Raw genomic sequence first — 17,752 nt, 5'->3', positions numbered from 1 at the left:
TCTTGTTCAGTTGTAAGTTGTAGGGATGCACATTGTCTTTAGAAAGTAGTCAGTTAAGCCGGGAAGTGGCTTTAACTTTATAAATGCAATATAATTTGGGATACTCGTTCATTAACTGGTAACACCGTAAGGTGTTTTAATTGTTTATGATAAATACGAGCCGTTGGATGAAGATCAGAATAAATTGGACCGACGTGTTCTGTAAAACATGTGGTTTAAGCGATAGTGTTTACCAGCTGCACACTTACAGTGTAATTTCTTATCGTTTTTGTGTATATTTTTTACCATTAAAACTGTTTTTGAATCAAATAAGGTCTGCTCCTTTTTGCCTACCACGAATGACGAAAGAAAAAGTTCTAAACTACCGTTTTTTTTACAATATTCGTTTGTGATTATTAAAAAATAACGACTGGTATATTACATTACTTGAAAAAGTTGTTAAGTTTTCATATTATAATATTTTCGGTAATACAATTTTATTGGGTATTTGTACCAGGTAGCTACCAGTTAATTATAAATTACGCAAGTAGATTGTAAACCCGGAATGCAAATTGTGCATGCGTAATGAATTGTATATATTATATATATATATGATATTCAATCAACTTGCGTTATTTATAGTGTGTATATCGTTATATCACCTATTTTCGCGATGTACTTTCGCTTTCACAACGCGAAATTTTATTACCGAATATACTGAATAGATGACCTTTTTTCAAGTAATGTTATATACTAGTCGTGATATTGTAATCAATACAAACTAATAATTGTAAAAATTACGCTATTTTAGAACATTTCTTTTTCATCATTCGTGGTTTACGGTCCCTTTAAAGCCACACACATTGAAATGCAATACATGGCATAGTAAATTTAAGTATAAATAAGAAACATATCTGATATATGCCAATTAGAATATATCGGGTGGTTACAAGGTAGAAATCCGCCTCTGTTGCGCTTTAAAACTTGAAAATAATCACGTTTGTCGAAATGGACGTATACGTCTAGAAATCTTACTTTCGGTTTTAAATGCGGAAATGTTTGAAAAATAATAAATTACTTGCTATCTAGGCTATACATTTAATTTTATCTATTTCAATTAGAATATACCTGGTGGTTACAAGGTAAAAATTAGTGTTTTGTGCGCTTAAACTTAAAAATAATCGCGTTTGTCAAAATATACGCACACGTATAGAGATCCTACTTTCGGTTTTAAATTATTATTATTTTTTACATTACTTGCAAACTAGGCTATAGATTTAACGACAATTTTGCACACTTTCGAATTGCATCTATATGTATTGATTAACATGTACTTCGATTCAAGGTGTGTGACTTTAATGTAAAGAGAGTATATTGCATGTGCAAAATTGTGTACTCGTCCGCATATATTTCTGTATTGTACGTTATAGTGTGCATAATCTTGAATATTTCATTACTGGATATCGCGGCGAATAAAGCTTCAACATTATGATTTTTATAAAAAATCTATTAGAGAAAAATTCTTAAATCATCGAATTTCTGTGATAAGTGGTACACATCCATTATGGACATCGTTTTGAAACATAGTAATTGAAACACTTAAACATATTAAAAAAAAAACACTATCGTAGAAAACGTTGATTCCGATGTATTGCGATTGATTTACAATTAAAGAAAGCGATAGCGTTAATTGTATGCTTTCCCTTTTTCTCAACTGTGCATTCCACAAGCGGAGCTTTCGGAGTCACTTTCTTTCGAAGCAGCGCGAATAGTATTTGGTTGCACGCGTTTAGTCTCATTAGAAGATCTGTATAATGAGTTAGGATGGGAAAGCATTAGTCAACGAAGACGCAAACATAAATTAATATTAATGTATAAAATGTTCTCTGGAAATGTACCAAACTACTTACAATCCCTTTTACCCGCAACAGTTGGATCGCGTAGCAATTATTCATTAAGAAATGCGTCTAATCTCCAAACAGTTAAAGCGCGAACATCACTGTTTTCGAATTCGTTCTTACCATCTACTGTATCTGAATGGAATAATCTTTCTGATGACGTTAAGAACGCTGAATCGATTCATTCCTTCAAAAGGCTTATTAACACAGATCGACCGATTCCAAACCCATTATTTTCCTACGGTGAAAGACGCCCTTAAATGTTACACACGCGCTTAAGAACAAAGTGTAGCGCCTTAAATGACCATCTCTTCAGACGCAATATTATTTCCTCTTCGCAATGTATATGCAGACTTAATGAAACGACGTCGCATTATTTTCAGTATGAACATATTCGCGGTGAACTTATAAACTCTATATCGATGTATTCCTTCCCCTCCATTGAATCTATATTATATGGAGACACCACTCGTGACTACTTAATCAATACTAAAATAGCTGATGCAGTTCATAAATTTATTTTCATGAGTAAGCGATTTGATCCGTAATATGCTGCAGAACGACTATAAACCCTTCTTCTCCCCTTTCACACAAAAAAGCCTTTCAAAACATCTCCTTTCTTTCTTAACCTCTGCTACATTCTCTCCTAAATTGTTCACGTGTCAATCCGTCATCTGTGTTGCACACTTGAAACTATATATACGGAGTCTTTTGTTTTTTTACCCTTATGTTATTATTGTTTAACTCATGTACATCCAATTATGTTCGCTTGACAACATGAAACTATTATTGTATAGGGAGAAGAACACTATAAGACTTTGTATTTCGTTCCTATCCTATTCGAACATGTACGTATTAAAAACATTGTTGTAATCATATGAACAAAAGTGCATTTTTGAAATAAATATGTTAAACTTTCTTTCGGGTTATGTGTCATTAGCCTTGTGTCGTAAGTATACGTTACATTCAACATCTCCTTGTTATACGCTTGAACGATTTAAACGAAATTTCACCATTGGGTCACCCTTTTTGAGCATGAACCAACAAGGGATGCAACTCGTAATGTCAGAAATAGGCAATGAACACACAGTGTTACTTTACTATCTCGCTTAACATGGGTCTAAATAACGTTTAAAAGCTCTTTTCTGATTGGATAAAACAGTCCGAAATCATACAATAAAGAAAGACGACATATTTATCTAGCAGAACATTAAATGCGATGCCGAATGCAATCTATTTAGAAAATAAATATCGTAATCCAGAAATTTTGTATATGTTTTATCGCCGTCATAGACAGTGTTCCTGGCTGAAAACAAAGACATCTTACTTTTGAATCATTAATGTATTATTAGTTAGCAAGGAAGTTGTAGAATATTTGTGTAAAACATAAGACAAACGTGTGTCTGCTACAATTTAAAGATTGGTAACGGAAATTACCGATATGACAGATCTATCGACAGACATATGCCAAGCGACAGAATAGCTTTCATTTTTCACGTTTATCAGTCTTGAAATCAACAATGTATCATCTGAGAGTCAATGTAATTTAATTTATCAACCAGTTATAGTCAGAAACACCAAAATCTCAAAAAGTAGCATAAATATGTTAGGCACACAATTTCAATGGAAGGTCATTGAAATTTCACGTTAAATTGCTCCGATAGCACTTCTTGGACTTGTCTTGCATATCAACATCCAATGCAGCACAATGATAACATTGATTTAAGAAAAAAGTACAAATAATATTACATGTGCCATTTAACAAAAATAAATATTAAAACATGAAAGCCCTCTATAATACAAAATACGACCCTAGTAAAATTATTTGACACTGTAATTACGTTATACCTGTTTAGTGATTTTACCTACAATATCAATATCTAACAAAAATAAACATAATAGCATGATTGATCTTTAAAATATAAAACAATTTATTTTTTCATATATTTTATTGTTAACAATATACCATATGCAATTTAAGAAATCATTACCGGTATATATAATTTCAGATAACATGCCATTCAAAACTTTTGCCGGACAACTATAGCTGTGAAATTACAAAAAGGATTTCATCCATTGAGCACGTAGTGATATTGTCTTTATGTGCCTTTGATAGCGAACACGAGTTCTGTACGCATATAAGGTTGGTTCTCATGAATGTGTTAATTTTTACATTTTACATTTTATCCTTAACCGTATTTGTAATTGTTCACTTGTATGGTAAGATTTTATTTAACCTGCTATTCTTATTTAAGGCGCTTTCTTGAGAGTGCTACAACATATCGCCTTTTGATCATTCAATGTTACTCCGGTGACAAGAATTCTGAGCTCATTGCGTGTGCAGAAAACTGCGTTTTGGAGGAATTTGAAAAACAAAGAATAAATCCCCTAAAATCAGATATTCACATCGCATTTATTATACAGCTTCCACGAAAAGTCGATGGATGTTTCTCAGGCTACCAGGTAAATATGTATGCATATATCGAAGTGTGTTGTTCATTTTAGCATTAAATTGCAAGATAACTAATAAGTAGCATATCAACTCGAGGAAAGAAAGTGATTTGTGATACAGTAGTTTGAACAGTTTTGTTATCGTTAATCTCAATGGCATTTAGCCAAATATGGGTAAATTCGAAATTCATAAATCTTTTTTTAAAACCACGGTTCGTGTTTTGAAATAATTCCATACATTATTGTGGAAGTTTTAAGGTATTTGGTGTGCATTTAGTTTTGCTTTAGATACGAATGAACATTGCGTTGTTATAAAACGTCACACGTTTTTTTCGCTCTAATAACCTATAATACAAATAACAATCAATGTTTAATTTGGATTTACAATTCAACAACATCGATTAAAAAGGAGTTACAATCGGAGTCAAATATGAGAGACACGACCTGTCTTTTTTTAAATATTAATATACAAAGAACATGCTTTTTTCTTTATATATTCACAAAAAACACTTAACGGCAAATATGTGTAGCCCTGTTAAAGTATTGACTTAATAATTGTGATTGCTTCGAGTTTGACTCGATGTAGAATAAATTACTTGAGTTGAAGTATCAACTATATAATCAAGTCCTTGTTTTGTCAAGAGTTAAAAAAATAACTCAGAATGTAATCTACTTTATATTAATAGTAAAGTCGTTTATTGTCAGCCATTATCAGCCATTTTCAATATACAAGGGCCATATTCGCATTCAGACCATAACCTCAAAGTCCTGTGGACCAATCTGTACAATTTTTACAGATTTTTTTAATAACAAAATCTACATTGCGCACAACAACCATCCTCCTTTTTTTCGAGGTAAGTGTCACACTCGGATTTCAAACAAAGAGTCGCGTTACATTTAATTGTTTTATGTATAAGAAAATATGTGGCTTGCAAATGTTCGGTCACCACAGATCAGGTCAAGGTTGACGTCCAAATGCTTTACGTATCGTGAACTCGTTTGCATATCCAGACTGTAACAATCACGACCTAGAACCTTTCTTATTGTTCAATTTCAAGTAAACATAGATCGCAAATGGTCATTGATCCGATGTGTTCCAAACAGGTTTCAGTGCCGTAAATGTACTTTGATTATTTATCAATAGTATTGGCTTTATTTGATCTAATCATGACACATTTACAATGCACTCTAATTTCAAATGTTTTATATGAATTTACATGGTTTATAGTTTTTTCCTGAGCCTAAATATTAACCTAAATGTTTTTCAAACATGATTATTCATACTTGGCACAAATGATAACCCAAATCTGACAATTAGGCCTTTCTAGGTTTGGTCCTTGATATCAGCAAGTATATACACGCATTACTCAATGCTTGTAATGTTTAATTAGTAAATAAATTTAGTATATACGAAATGCTATTTTGTAATTTGTTTTTACAAGTCTCTAATTTTTATTATTGACAATATTTACTGCAATCAACTTATTTGGGGAAGTAATTAAATTTTATTATTCTTCACATTACACCTAATCAGCGCTTGTTTTGTGACGTTTTGATATTAGCTACTAAGATCACGCAGATAAAGAGCACTTTTCGAATTCCAGAAAAACTTCAGTTACTCATAAGTTGGTTGAAGCAATTTGTTCGGATTTTCTTTAATAGCAAGCCTTGTTGCAGATTAATGATGTTTTTTTAAATGAATATTTATGTTGTTGCTGTGTAGGTTTTGTTGTTGTAGTGGTTGATTATGTTACAACAATGTTGTATTTCAAATACTTTAAGGATAGCTTACATCATAGTATAAAATCATTATAAGCAGAAAAAATAATAAGCACTTATGGAAAACATATTCTATGAAAAATGTAATGCTAAGTGATATTTAAAAATGATGTACTTATTTAACCATTTTAGTAACAATGGCTCCATTTTAGTGTGGCATTTGGCGCTGCGTGCACATTGATGACCTATACGAAGCGGAGCAAGGTTTTCCAAAACTGACCGATTTATTTGGTAAAACCATCGGTCAGCTTTTATTAAGCACAGTGTCTAACAAACGTCTGAGGTAATACTGCATTATTTGAGAATTATGACTTCGATGTCGATTCACTTTTTACTAAGCATTACATGCAGAAAAATGCATTCGGATTTTTCTTTCATAGTGTGGAATATGAAGACTCGTCAACAACGGTATGTGGAAAGCGTTGTGTACGTATTGATGGGCTGATTAAACAGGCTGTACCATTGGCATTGTCAATGATCCACGACAGACTACAGGAAGAGCAACGAGCGACCAAACGTTTGGATGTCGTGCTGAAATGTTTACAAAGTCCCGACGGTATGATTAAATTTCTTTGTTTCACTTGTTTGAACAAATGAACTGGATTCAGGTGTTTGCCACAATGTTGCTCTTAATAAAAAGTACACAAAACAATACATCTTACATATTTCAGTTTCCGAGTTATTCATGAGGGCCATATCCAAGACCGTTGCGAATATCATTACAACAAAAGAGGACCACCAAGAGGGTTTTAAAGCAAGACAATGGATTTCACGCGTTGCGAATTCCAAAGAAGCGATTTACCAAAATGGAACATTCAGGTATTATACTTGAAATATGTGTATCAGTTGCTCCACACTTTTGATTAAAAATGTTTACAATTTTCGAAAAATAGCACTTTCTTTATACTCATATATATTTTGAGACTATAACTTTCCTACAGTTTACAAAAAACCACGATTTATTTCGCCGATTGAACTTTAAAAAATAATCTCATTTATTGAATTTTCGTTTCGCCGCAGCTTACTATGATCACTGCTGTCACATGTTTTTCCGATACTGTATGAAGCGGAAAAAATGAACGCTCAAAGAATTGGACATATACTATACATTTCAAGAAAGCACACTTGCAGACTGTTTAAATCAATTCAAATAGGTGATGCATTGCTTTTGGTATTACAATTCAAATTATACATAGTCATGATGAAACATTCGAATTGTTCATTTAAGAACAAACCGAAATTCAAGGCGAAACATGTTCGATTAAATACGTTTCGTGTGTATATGCACAAAGCAGTAGCGTATTTTATTTATATGTTATCATGATTATTTATAAATGCAGGTCATCAATGAACAATTATATCGATTTGTGAACATGTTTCATTCGGCTTGTTTTCCAATAAAACACATTTGGGATAGCTTTAAAACGTGTTTCTGTGACGATTTATACTATAATAGAATATGCATAATCAAAAGTTAACTAGCACACATATATGAACTTAATATTAACCTTTGAAATAGATTCAGTTTTAATAAATCAAACCACATCAACAAAATCTAAATAGAAACTTACGCTCGAGAGTTGAACAGCTTTGAACACTTAGAGCAGTGCATGATTCAAGTGTTATATCATTTCATATTACAAAAACACTATTTTTCTAGTCAAGTATACGCCGTATGCACGATAAAAAGCAATTATAAAGACAATGTCGTTATCCAGACTAGATAAAGTCGATGACAACGCATGTTGATCGATGAGCTCACGTCACGTCTTATTTCACTAGTGTTAAGCTCAGGCATCGATACATCGTCGTAAAATATCATAAACCTGAGAATTTTGATTTTAAACAAATGATGCAATTACAGATCATTCAAATACAGTGCATATTATCAATGAAATTCTGGTCGGGTTTCATTAAAAATCACCTTAAACTGGGAGGTCACGGATTCGATGCCCACCATGGGAGCGTTCTTTAGATCTCTCCCAAAGACACTACGTACTGGTTCTAGGGCCAGGAAACGGACTCGAGAGCGTTTATATAAGCCTTAGGCTTTCGATGCAATCGAGCTAAAATAAATAGGTTTAAACTAACTGGGAACGCAGATTTCCATAATTTATGCAATAGATGATATTCATTCATTAAAATTGTAGTTTAACATATAATATGGCAGTATAATATGACGTAACAAAATGTTTCATTGCCGTTACTTCCCATAGGTAATCGGGTAATGATTTACTTCATTTGTGTAGCATGATTATAATGTTTGCAATACTTAGGGCACGTGTATTTTACTTTGGAAATTGAGAAGACATGTAACCACCAATGTTATTCTATTGTATAATTATTTTATATATCGCAAGTAAGTAAAAGGGGTACACTGAAATCACAATTGAAGTCTGTCTGTCTGTCTGTCTGTATGCCTGTATGCCTGTATGCATGTATGCATGAATGCATGCATGTATGTATGTATGTATGTGTGTATGTGTGTATGTATGTATGTATGTATGTATGTATGTATGTATGTATGTATGTATGTATGTATGTATGTATGTATGTATGTATGCATGTATGTATGTATGTATGTATGTATGTATGTATGTATGTATGTATGTATGTATGTATGTCTGTATGTATGTATGTATGTATGTATGTATGTATGTATGTATGTATGTATTTATGTATTTATGTATGTATGTATGCATGCATGCATGCATGCATGCATGCATGCATGCATGCATGTATGTATGTATGTATGTATGTATGTATGTATGTATGTATGTATGTATGTATGTATGTATGTATGTATGTATGTATGTATGTATGTATGTATGTATGTATGTATGTATGTATGTATGTATGTATGTATGTATGTATGTATGTATGTATGTATGTATGTATGTATGTATGTATGTATGAATGTATGTATGTATGTATGTATGTATGTATGTATGTATGTATGTATGTATGTATGTATGTATGTATGTATGTATGTATGTATGTATGTATGTATGTATGTATGTATGTATGTATGTATGTATGTATGTATGTATGTATGTATGCATGCATGCATGCATGCATGCATGCATGCATGGATGGATGGATGGATGGATGGATGGATGGATGTATGTATGTATGCATGCATTATGTATGTATGTATTTATGTATGTATGTATGTTACTATCAGTCCGTCCGTCTGCCTGTCTGTCAATCCGTCCGTATGCCTTTCTGTTAATTGTTCTGTTATTCCGTCCGTCCGTCAGTTAACACGATTGCCTGCATACAATTCTTCTACCAGAATGTAAACTAAACTAACCGTAAAAAGGTCCCTTGAATATTGTTGCGTAATCCCGTACTGACTGACGGACTGTCACACGACGGACATTGCGTCCGAAGAATACACCCCCCCGACTACACATGTCATATGTGTAGCTAATTGAAACAAAAACATGTTTCCTCCTTGGCGAGGCCAGCACATTATTTTGAAACACTTCAACACGTCCAATATATATTATTAACCAAACAGTATACATGGTTTCATGAAAAGTTAATTTAATTATAATATGGAGTATGTTATAAGACCATGTTTGGATTATATTGGTATTGTGAGCGTATTCTGTATTATGTATGTAAGTACCAAATATTAAACGTCAGTTTAGTTGTGGTTCTTTATAAGTTTATTAGGCTTGCGACCATATGACGTGGCTTGTTGTTGGCACACACACAAAAATGTTGACCTTGTGGTTTCAAAATGTTATTTTTGTAACAGTTAATAATGATAATCATGATGTTCTAGAATGTGTTAGTTAAAGTTTTTTTAAAGCTTGTATATACAATACGCATATGAAAGACTTCATAGCATAAGAAAAGCGTTTTCAAGTTGTAAAGTGAATTATAAAGGAGAATGTCCTTGGGATATTTTGTGTCTACGTAAGGACGGACACGTGTGAGTCGTTCAACTTTTCTTCAAACGACCCTGTATTGTGTTGTACTGTGTTGCCTTATGCGCAGGTAGTCGTCCCTAAACTTGTCATTCAAACGATAACTCAACATTTGCTGGGAACGATTTAACTGAACTTTGAAGGAAATATCTGTAGATGGTTCTCTTTTAAAAATGTTCAAATATTTCCAGTCCGCTGCATGTCAGAGATGAAAATTAATTTTAATTATTGTTTAATATTAACTGAATCATAGAGGGTCAGGGATTTACTATTTAGTATATGTAATATTGTTAATCGGTCATCTAAGTTTATTCAAATTGGTCTCTATGTACAAAACTTACCAAATGATCTGCATAAAAAATATCTTCTTAATAAAGTAATAAGTCTTCTCTGAAACAAAAAGTTCCAGAGCTTTGATATCTGGTATTTTACATCAGATAGGTGACCCGTATAATGTTATTTACATAACTCACCCAGTGCTTAAATCTTAACATGCCCTATAGTGAATTGTAATAGATGTACGTTTATTTAAGAAATAATATTTTTATATGATGGTTTGTTGTCGAATAACCCACAGTAAGGAGCATAGATGCGTAGAAATTAAATAACGAGTGCGAAGCAAGAGTGATTTGATAAGTCGCAACTATACTCCTCACTGTGGGTTATTCGACAACAAACCATCATAGAAAAATATTATTTCTATTCTTACACGATTTTCTTTGATTTTGTTCCAGCTTTTGGACGTGAACTATATTTTTCAATACTCCGCCCTTAATAGTTAAAAGTTCACTATTATTGACGTCATTGAATTGCACAAACATATGACGTCGTTTTCATTCATAAATATTTTGCAAATGTCGTCACTTTCATGGAGAACAACAGTCATAGAGACTTAATGACGTCACATTTATTGATGCTATTGTAAAGCTTACATGCTTAAAATGTTTTCTTAATTACGTTTCTTAACAAATAACATTCTTTGCAGGCGTGATTATGCCATTTATCAACAAATATACAAATTGTTGTTTTATGACATTTATATACATGCTACATGTATTACATTTCGTTTAGAGCGGGTTTAAGCACATGCATTTTATTGCAATATTTTCTTTATTTATTCGGAACTATTTTCAAAACATTAAACTCCGCCCATAATTTTATTGCAGAACAACCCACACTTTATTCCCTTCTTTGTCAATAGAAAACAAGTCGCGTGCCGTGTTTGAATAAAAACTAACTTTAATATGCATGAATGCTGCCAGCACTGTACTCAATTCAGCAAGCGTCATCCAAAAGTGGTTCTCTAAAAAGTACCCGCAAATCATAAACTTTGGTTCAGAACTGTGGCCACACCAGGGTTCAACTATTTTGAATTGCAAATTAACATTAACTTACCTATAACAAGTTTGATTAAATCCATTAGGTCAAAACTTGCAAAGCGCCATGGGTCAATGTTTGAACATATATGTTTAACATTATAAACAAAACGCTGCCATGTAGTACTATCTATCACATAAGAGTAAGCCGCTGCTAAATTGGTCACAACATGAGATTAAATTACAAGAACGAATTTGGAAGATGATATCAGAGCATGGTCATCTCAACAGTTTGTTAAAATCATGATCTTTAGTTCATAATTCACAACGCCATCGAGTCATATTTTTAATGTAGAATTTATTGGCATAAAACTTGTATGTGTTGTTCTCTGAAAGTACTAGATTCAAAAGTGTTATATTTAGAATGTAATCCAGTAAATTCGTCCTGAACTAAATTAAGTCAAATCACGTCAATTTCTATATGAGACGTACATGATGTTCATTATTAAGCAATTGCTGATACTTAAAGATCCAGAGAAAATCATTTTGATGATCATCTAACATGTTCGGGGCGTTCGTAAACGTTTTATTTAAACGTTTTCAATTATCTGGTCCGTTGAATGTTTAGTTCTCAAAAGCTAAAATATTTTTCAAAAGGAAAAAATCGAAAACATTCCGTTATGAAACCGCAAGGGCCCGAGGCTTAATACTTCGTGTGAACTATTTTAAGTGTTATTCTACAAAGTGTTGTCAATTTAGAACCAGGGATCTAAACTGGCCACTCTCAGGATGTCACATGAAGAATTAAGAATTATGAAGTAAATACCTTACAAAACCTATTTAAAATCGTGAGGGTAAAATATTTATTTGTTATCATTGTCAACTGATCATCTACAAAATTATCCCGTCCAAATTATACCACTGGAATTCAATTGTCCAAGCCTAAATGAGTAGGACTAGAAGATGATTTTGATAGAATAGCGATAACCTATTATTATGATTTCCAGGCAAGCATGCTATCAGACGACAAAACTAAAAATCGCACCCGTGCTTGCGCATATCATCGCCTTCTTGGACACGAATTGCAATCTAGAACTAGCGCTGAGTGAAGTGCCTTGGAAAAGGGACTTTTGGTTGCGGTGTTGTGCAGACAGCAAGATTGTGCATATAAAGGTTTCTGTGATGAATGCCTTTTTTTATGATATTTACCGGCATAATATAACCTGTTCTATTGTATATTGAGATTTTTAAGGTTATTTAATTACCTACTGGCGAAAAACGTCCGTTGAAAGTAAAGATTCCTATGATATAATCAACTACCTCAGTTTATGTTAGACTTGAAGCGTATATCGATACATATTTCTTGGGTGTGTTAATATGTGTCTTAATGATAATCAATTTTGAATAACTGCTACATGCTTAAAATGTATTGTGGAGGTAAAAATATGAATCGCTTTAATTCATGCCTATTTTGGGGGAAATACCATTTATATCAGAAAGTATAACTTAATATCATATCAAAGTAATGTCAACGTTCTTCGAAATGTTGTTGTAAAAACGGCTTTAACTCTGAGCTACGATTAATGTTGCAAAATTCAAAACTCGCACATTTTTTTTTCAGTACGATGACCTTTTGTCACCCCATGAAAGAAAGGAGATAATGGAAATTGTTGTCCCCACTGTCGGATATGAAAACCATGCATTTAAACTGCGCTTCCCATTCTCTTGGTTGATCATACATATGACAGAAAGTCTATTTCGAGATTCTTTGAATGAGAACAATAGCGGTACCAAATACACTTATTTTTTGGAATTGTAAATTGTCTTTCCGGTTAAATATGTATTCATAATATTCGGTATGTAACGATAATTAATTGTTGCGCTCCTGGACTTCGTTGGTATCAAGAATATTTCATAGCCATCCACCCACCCCATCTACTAATTAAACAATTCCATTTTTGATTGCAATTATTGAAAATAAGCCAGCCTTAATTTGGAAAAATGGGTAATTAACAATAGTATTGTATGTTCGTTTACAGTGTTACCCGAAACACGTTACCAATGCGTTGTGTTTTGTTTGCAATTTTTCCTTGAGTACTTGCTTTGCAGAACGCAAGACTTTATTCCATTATTTATGCATGCACTGCGGTTCTTATATATTTCACATCAGCCCTTTATCGGAAACATCGAAATTCTTTCATAATATTTTGAACTTGTTTTTACAAACACAGAATCGTTTCTAAATAAATGAGCATGTAAGTCATTAATATCACAATAAACCACAACTAAAACACACAGCAAAGTTTCAAATGCAGTGACTAACCAAATTATTCAATTTCTGCGTATCTGCAGAAGTTTCAAAAGACCGCATCAACTTGTGCTCAAGATTATTAAATGGAGGAATATTTGGCCAAGCACTCACTTCCCTGGACAAAGAACAACACCAGCAAGAAATATTAAACGATTTCATTCATGATTTTGTCCATGTGGTGTACAACCCTAAAAATGGAGAGAGCGAACAAACTGTAAGATATTTTGGTAAAATCAAACAATGTCAATTAAGACTGATATGATTTACAACAATACACAATTTGCTATTATCAAATAACATGTATGACCTTATTTATAGCTTGTAGAAGACGTAATCAAATCAAGAGCTGAGCTTTTCAGGAAAAGTTGCAAGCAGACCAAAGATGTCCCTTATCTCATTCAATGCATAGTTTGCGTTCGCTTTGCGTTTGAGACTGAGTCAATCAGATTAAAAAACTTCAGAGGTATAAACGAAATCTGGCCTAGTTGCAGCATAGAAATAGCCACGTTGCAAATGTATTCACCGGAGTTCTTATACAGCGATAATAAGGTATTTTCTTTTTCTTTCAAACATTTTCCTATTACGGATAACGCATACTTATAAAGACAAGTTATGAATAACTTTAAAATCTTATATATGAATATTTGTGTATGTTATTGATGTTACTACTTGTTATTTATCTATTTAGTTTCTCGCTATGTTTTGAGAAATTGTAAACGCATTGAAACAACATTAAAATAAGTGCGTTTTATTGTATCGTTAATAAGTGTGGTTCGTTTTTAGCTCCACTGGTCAGAGGCCAGCGGAGCTTATGTCACGTCCTGTGTCCGTCGTGCGTGCGTGCGTCCGTGCGTTAACTTTTTCTTAGAACATTTTCTTCTCCTAAACTACAAGTCCAGTTCTGATAAAACTTCTCACATATGTTCCTGGGGTGAACCTCTTTCAAATTTGTTCAAATTATGCCCATGGGGTCAAATTTGACCCCGCCCCGGGGGTCAATAAATTGAACATATGCTTATATAAAGCCTATTTTGTGCACACTTTAAAAACTTCTTGTCCACAACCATTGGGCCTAGTGCTACCACATTTGGTATGTAGTGCCATTTATATTCCTCTACCAAATTTTTTCCAATTATGCCCATGGGGTCAAATTTTACCCTGCCCCGTTGTCACAACAAATGAACATATGCTTATATAAAGCCTATTTTGTTCAAACTTTAAAAACTTCTTGTCCATAACCGTAGGGCCTAGGGCTACCAAATTCGGTATTTGTGACATCTAATAGATCTCTACTTAGTTTGTTCATAACCGTATGGCATTGGGCTACTAAATTTGGTATGTAGTGACATCTAATAGTCCTATACCAAGTCTGTTCAAATTAAGCCCCTGGGATCAAAGTTGACCGTTCCACTTGGGTCACAAAATTGAACCTATGCTTATATTGGGCCTATTTTGTGCAATCTTTAAAAATTCGTGTCCATAACCATTGGGTCTATTTCTACCGAATTTGGTATGTATTAAAATCTTAAAGTTCTCAACTAAGTATTTTCACATTATGCCCCCGGGGTCAAATTTGACCCTCTCCCGGGGGTATCAAAAATGAACATATGCTTACCGGTAAATAAGGCCTATTTTGTGCAAACATTTAAAATCTTCTTGTTCATAATAATAGAGCATAGGGCTAATAAATTTGGTATGTAGTGACATCTAATAGTTCTCTACCAAATTTGTTCAAATTATTCCCCTGGGCTCAAATTTAACCCTGCCCCAGGGGTCACAAAACTGAACATATGCTTATATAAAGCATCTTTGGTGCAAACTTTAAAAATCCTCCTGTCCATAACCATTGGGACTAGGGCTACCAAATTTGGTATGTAGTGACATCTTATAGGTCTCTACTAAGTTTGTTCAAATTATGCCCCTGGGGCCAAAGTTATATATATAAATACTCACCTTTCCAACTTTAAACGACCAGTGGGACGAGGGATAGAAAGAGAAAGTCACATGCTTGAGTACAATTCAACCCATGCGCCTTTCACGCCTTTTTTCGCATAAAAAACAGTAGAGCGGTACAGGGCCATCATGGCCATCTTGTTTTGATTCACAATCTAATCAATTCAGTCTGTAAATATACTTATAAGTTGCTGAGAACAGTAGGTCAGTTGATAGCTAACATGGAGCCACAATTCATTCAAAACGACTACTCGTCGAGATCGGAGTGGCTGAGTAAAGTATACCGAAGTCGTCATATTGTGGAGCAGGTTTTTACATTATGTCAAGAGGATAGTGATGTACATTTGGAAATGTACTCACAGACAAGGTAAGTTTTATTAACATTTCTTACACAAATGTAACATTATAAGTCAATTCGCAATCCGTTATATAGCAGTGTCAACAAATAAATAGCCGACCGTTTAAGTTCATATAGGAGTTACTGTTCGTTTCCTTCGTCATACATCTCGGAAATGTGCTAAATGGTAGGAATCATAGCCAATAGTATACGTATATACTTATGGTGGTTTTATAGAAAAAGAAGAATTAATAGTATTTAACTTATCATAAAAACGACCAGCATTGATGCTTTGCTTAAAGTGATATTATGGGCATTTTTAACTGTTGAATTGAACTGGAAAGAATTAACAGACCAAATGAGTTAGTTAAAATGTGGTTTCTGACCAATGATCTACAACTCATCTTGCTACCAGTTGTTTATTAAAATATATTTATTAAAATATATTTTATATTCGATATTATACATGCCTTACCCAGTCCTCTAAGCCGAAATGATCCGTAAAACAAAAGTGAGTCTTTGTATCGTATGAACGAATCTGCACTAAAACTTAATTTAGGTTCACATCGTACTCGCATGATCAGTTGACAAACGTAAGTACGGTTGATATTCAAATGCATTAGTTTTCTCTTTCCGGGATATTGTTTTCTTATGTTGATACTGCATTAACAAATGTGAATGTATATTAAGTGAAAACACCAAAAATAAACAACGGTTGCTAAAGACACCTATAAACTGTTAGATGCCCATAATATCACTTTAATTGTTAAGAGCAACGTCTATTTGAATGCCCTTCACTGAATTCGCGTATATTGTGTAAATTCCTTAATATACAAGATTACCGGCATATCTTAAAGGGGCCTTTTCACGTTTTGGTAAATTGACAAAATTGAAAAATATTTCAGATTCGCAAATGTTCGTTGTATTTATGATATTTGTGAGGAAACAGTAATACTGAACATTTGCCATGTTCAAATATTATATGCATCTTTTGACGATTTAAAGACCTGAAAATTATAAAGCGTTGCAACGCGAAACGATTGCATAATTTGGATAGTTCTGTTGTTGCCGGCATATTTTGTGATACTACGAAGATTGCTTATAAAGTATAAAATACACCACTAATTGTATGATCATGGATTGCCGATTGAAATAAGCGATAGCCTTTTACTCCAGGGGTCAGTGGTTCTAACCCATTTGAGAGTTACTCTTTTTCTTTCTTTTTTCAAATTTAATTCTTGTTTTTTTGTGTGAGCTTTTTAACATTTATCAATATAAAGCATTTAATTACAAACGTCAATACATGCCAAAATCTGTGAAAATGTCCGTTTAAATTGAGAGTTGTTTATTAACGTATAGAGCTGAAAGTGTGAAAATTACATAATTATAGCTAATAAATAACCGAGGGAAAACTCAAAACTATACATACATGTTCACACTTAACCCATTTTTGCTGATAATACATACTCATGGATATATCAAATATAGGTTCAGCTGTTGTACTCACCCAAGTTAATTTATATGCTTATGAATTTCATTCACCGACTACATATGAATGTCTATAGCAGTGGTATTCAGCTTAAACGTGTGGCTAGCAACTTTCACACAAATTTGACCCTTTGTTCTTATAGTAATCATACTTATTTCGCTGTAATTTTGCATAAATGTAGCTTACAAGCAGAAATAGTGTGAGATTGCATTTGGGGCACTGCAACCATAATTAAAAAATAAGGTGTCTGCTCAATATCTTGAGTTTAGGATGGAGATGATTCCCTGATATTGAAAGTACC

At 33.2% G+C, this 17,752-nt stretch overlaps 1 protein-coding gene across 7 annotated transcripts in view; it reads left to right on the top strand.

Annotated features, from left to right (window-relative positions):
- Positions 1-17,752, top strand: part of LOC127834427 (E3 ubiquitin-protein ligase rnf213-alpha-like) — a 157,757-nt gene that overhangs the window by 102,390 nt on the left and 37,615 nt on the right. For all 7 annotated transcript variants that reach the window (XM_052360263.1, XM_052360260.1, XM_052360259.1 and 4 more), the window contains 10 exons: positions 3,887-4,020; positions 4,133-4,340; positions 6,260-6,390; positions 6,488-6,663; positions 6,779-6,926; positions 12,369-12,534; positions 12,983-13,148; positions 13,714-13,886; positions 13,991-14,221; positions 15,814-15,992. In XM_052360263.1, coding sequence (XP_052216223.1) covers positions 3,887-4,020; positions 4,133-4,340; positions 6,260-6,390; positions 6,488-6,663; positions 6,779-6,926; positions 12,369-12,534; positions 12,983-13,148; positions 13,714-13,886; positions 13,991-14,221; positions 15,814-15,992 — 1,712 coding nt within the window. The remainder of the gene's footprint in view (positions 1-3,886; positions 4,021-4,132; positions 4,341-6,259; positions 6,391-6,487; positions 6,664-6,778; positions 6,927-12,368; positions 12,535-12,982; positions 13,149-13,713; positions 13,887-13,990; positions 14,222-15,813; positions 15,993-17,752) is intronic.

The sequence above is a fragment of the Dreissena polymorpha genome, chromosome 6, assembly GCF_020536995.1.
Source record: "Dreissena polymorpha isolate Duluth1 chromosome 6, UMN_Dpol_1.0, whole genome shotgun sequence".
Taxonomy (NCBI): domain Eukaryota; kingdom Metazoa; phylum Mollusca; class Bivalvia; order Myida; family Dreissenidae; genus Dreissena; species Dreissena polymorpha.
The sequence above is the reverse complement of the archived record's forward strand: the minus strand, read 5'-3'. Positions and strand labels throughout refer to the sequence as shown.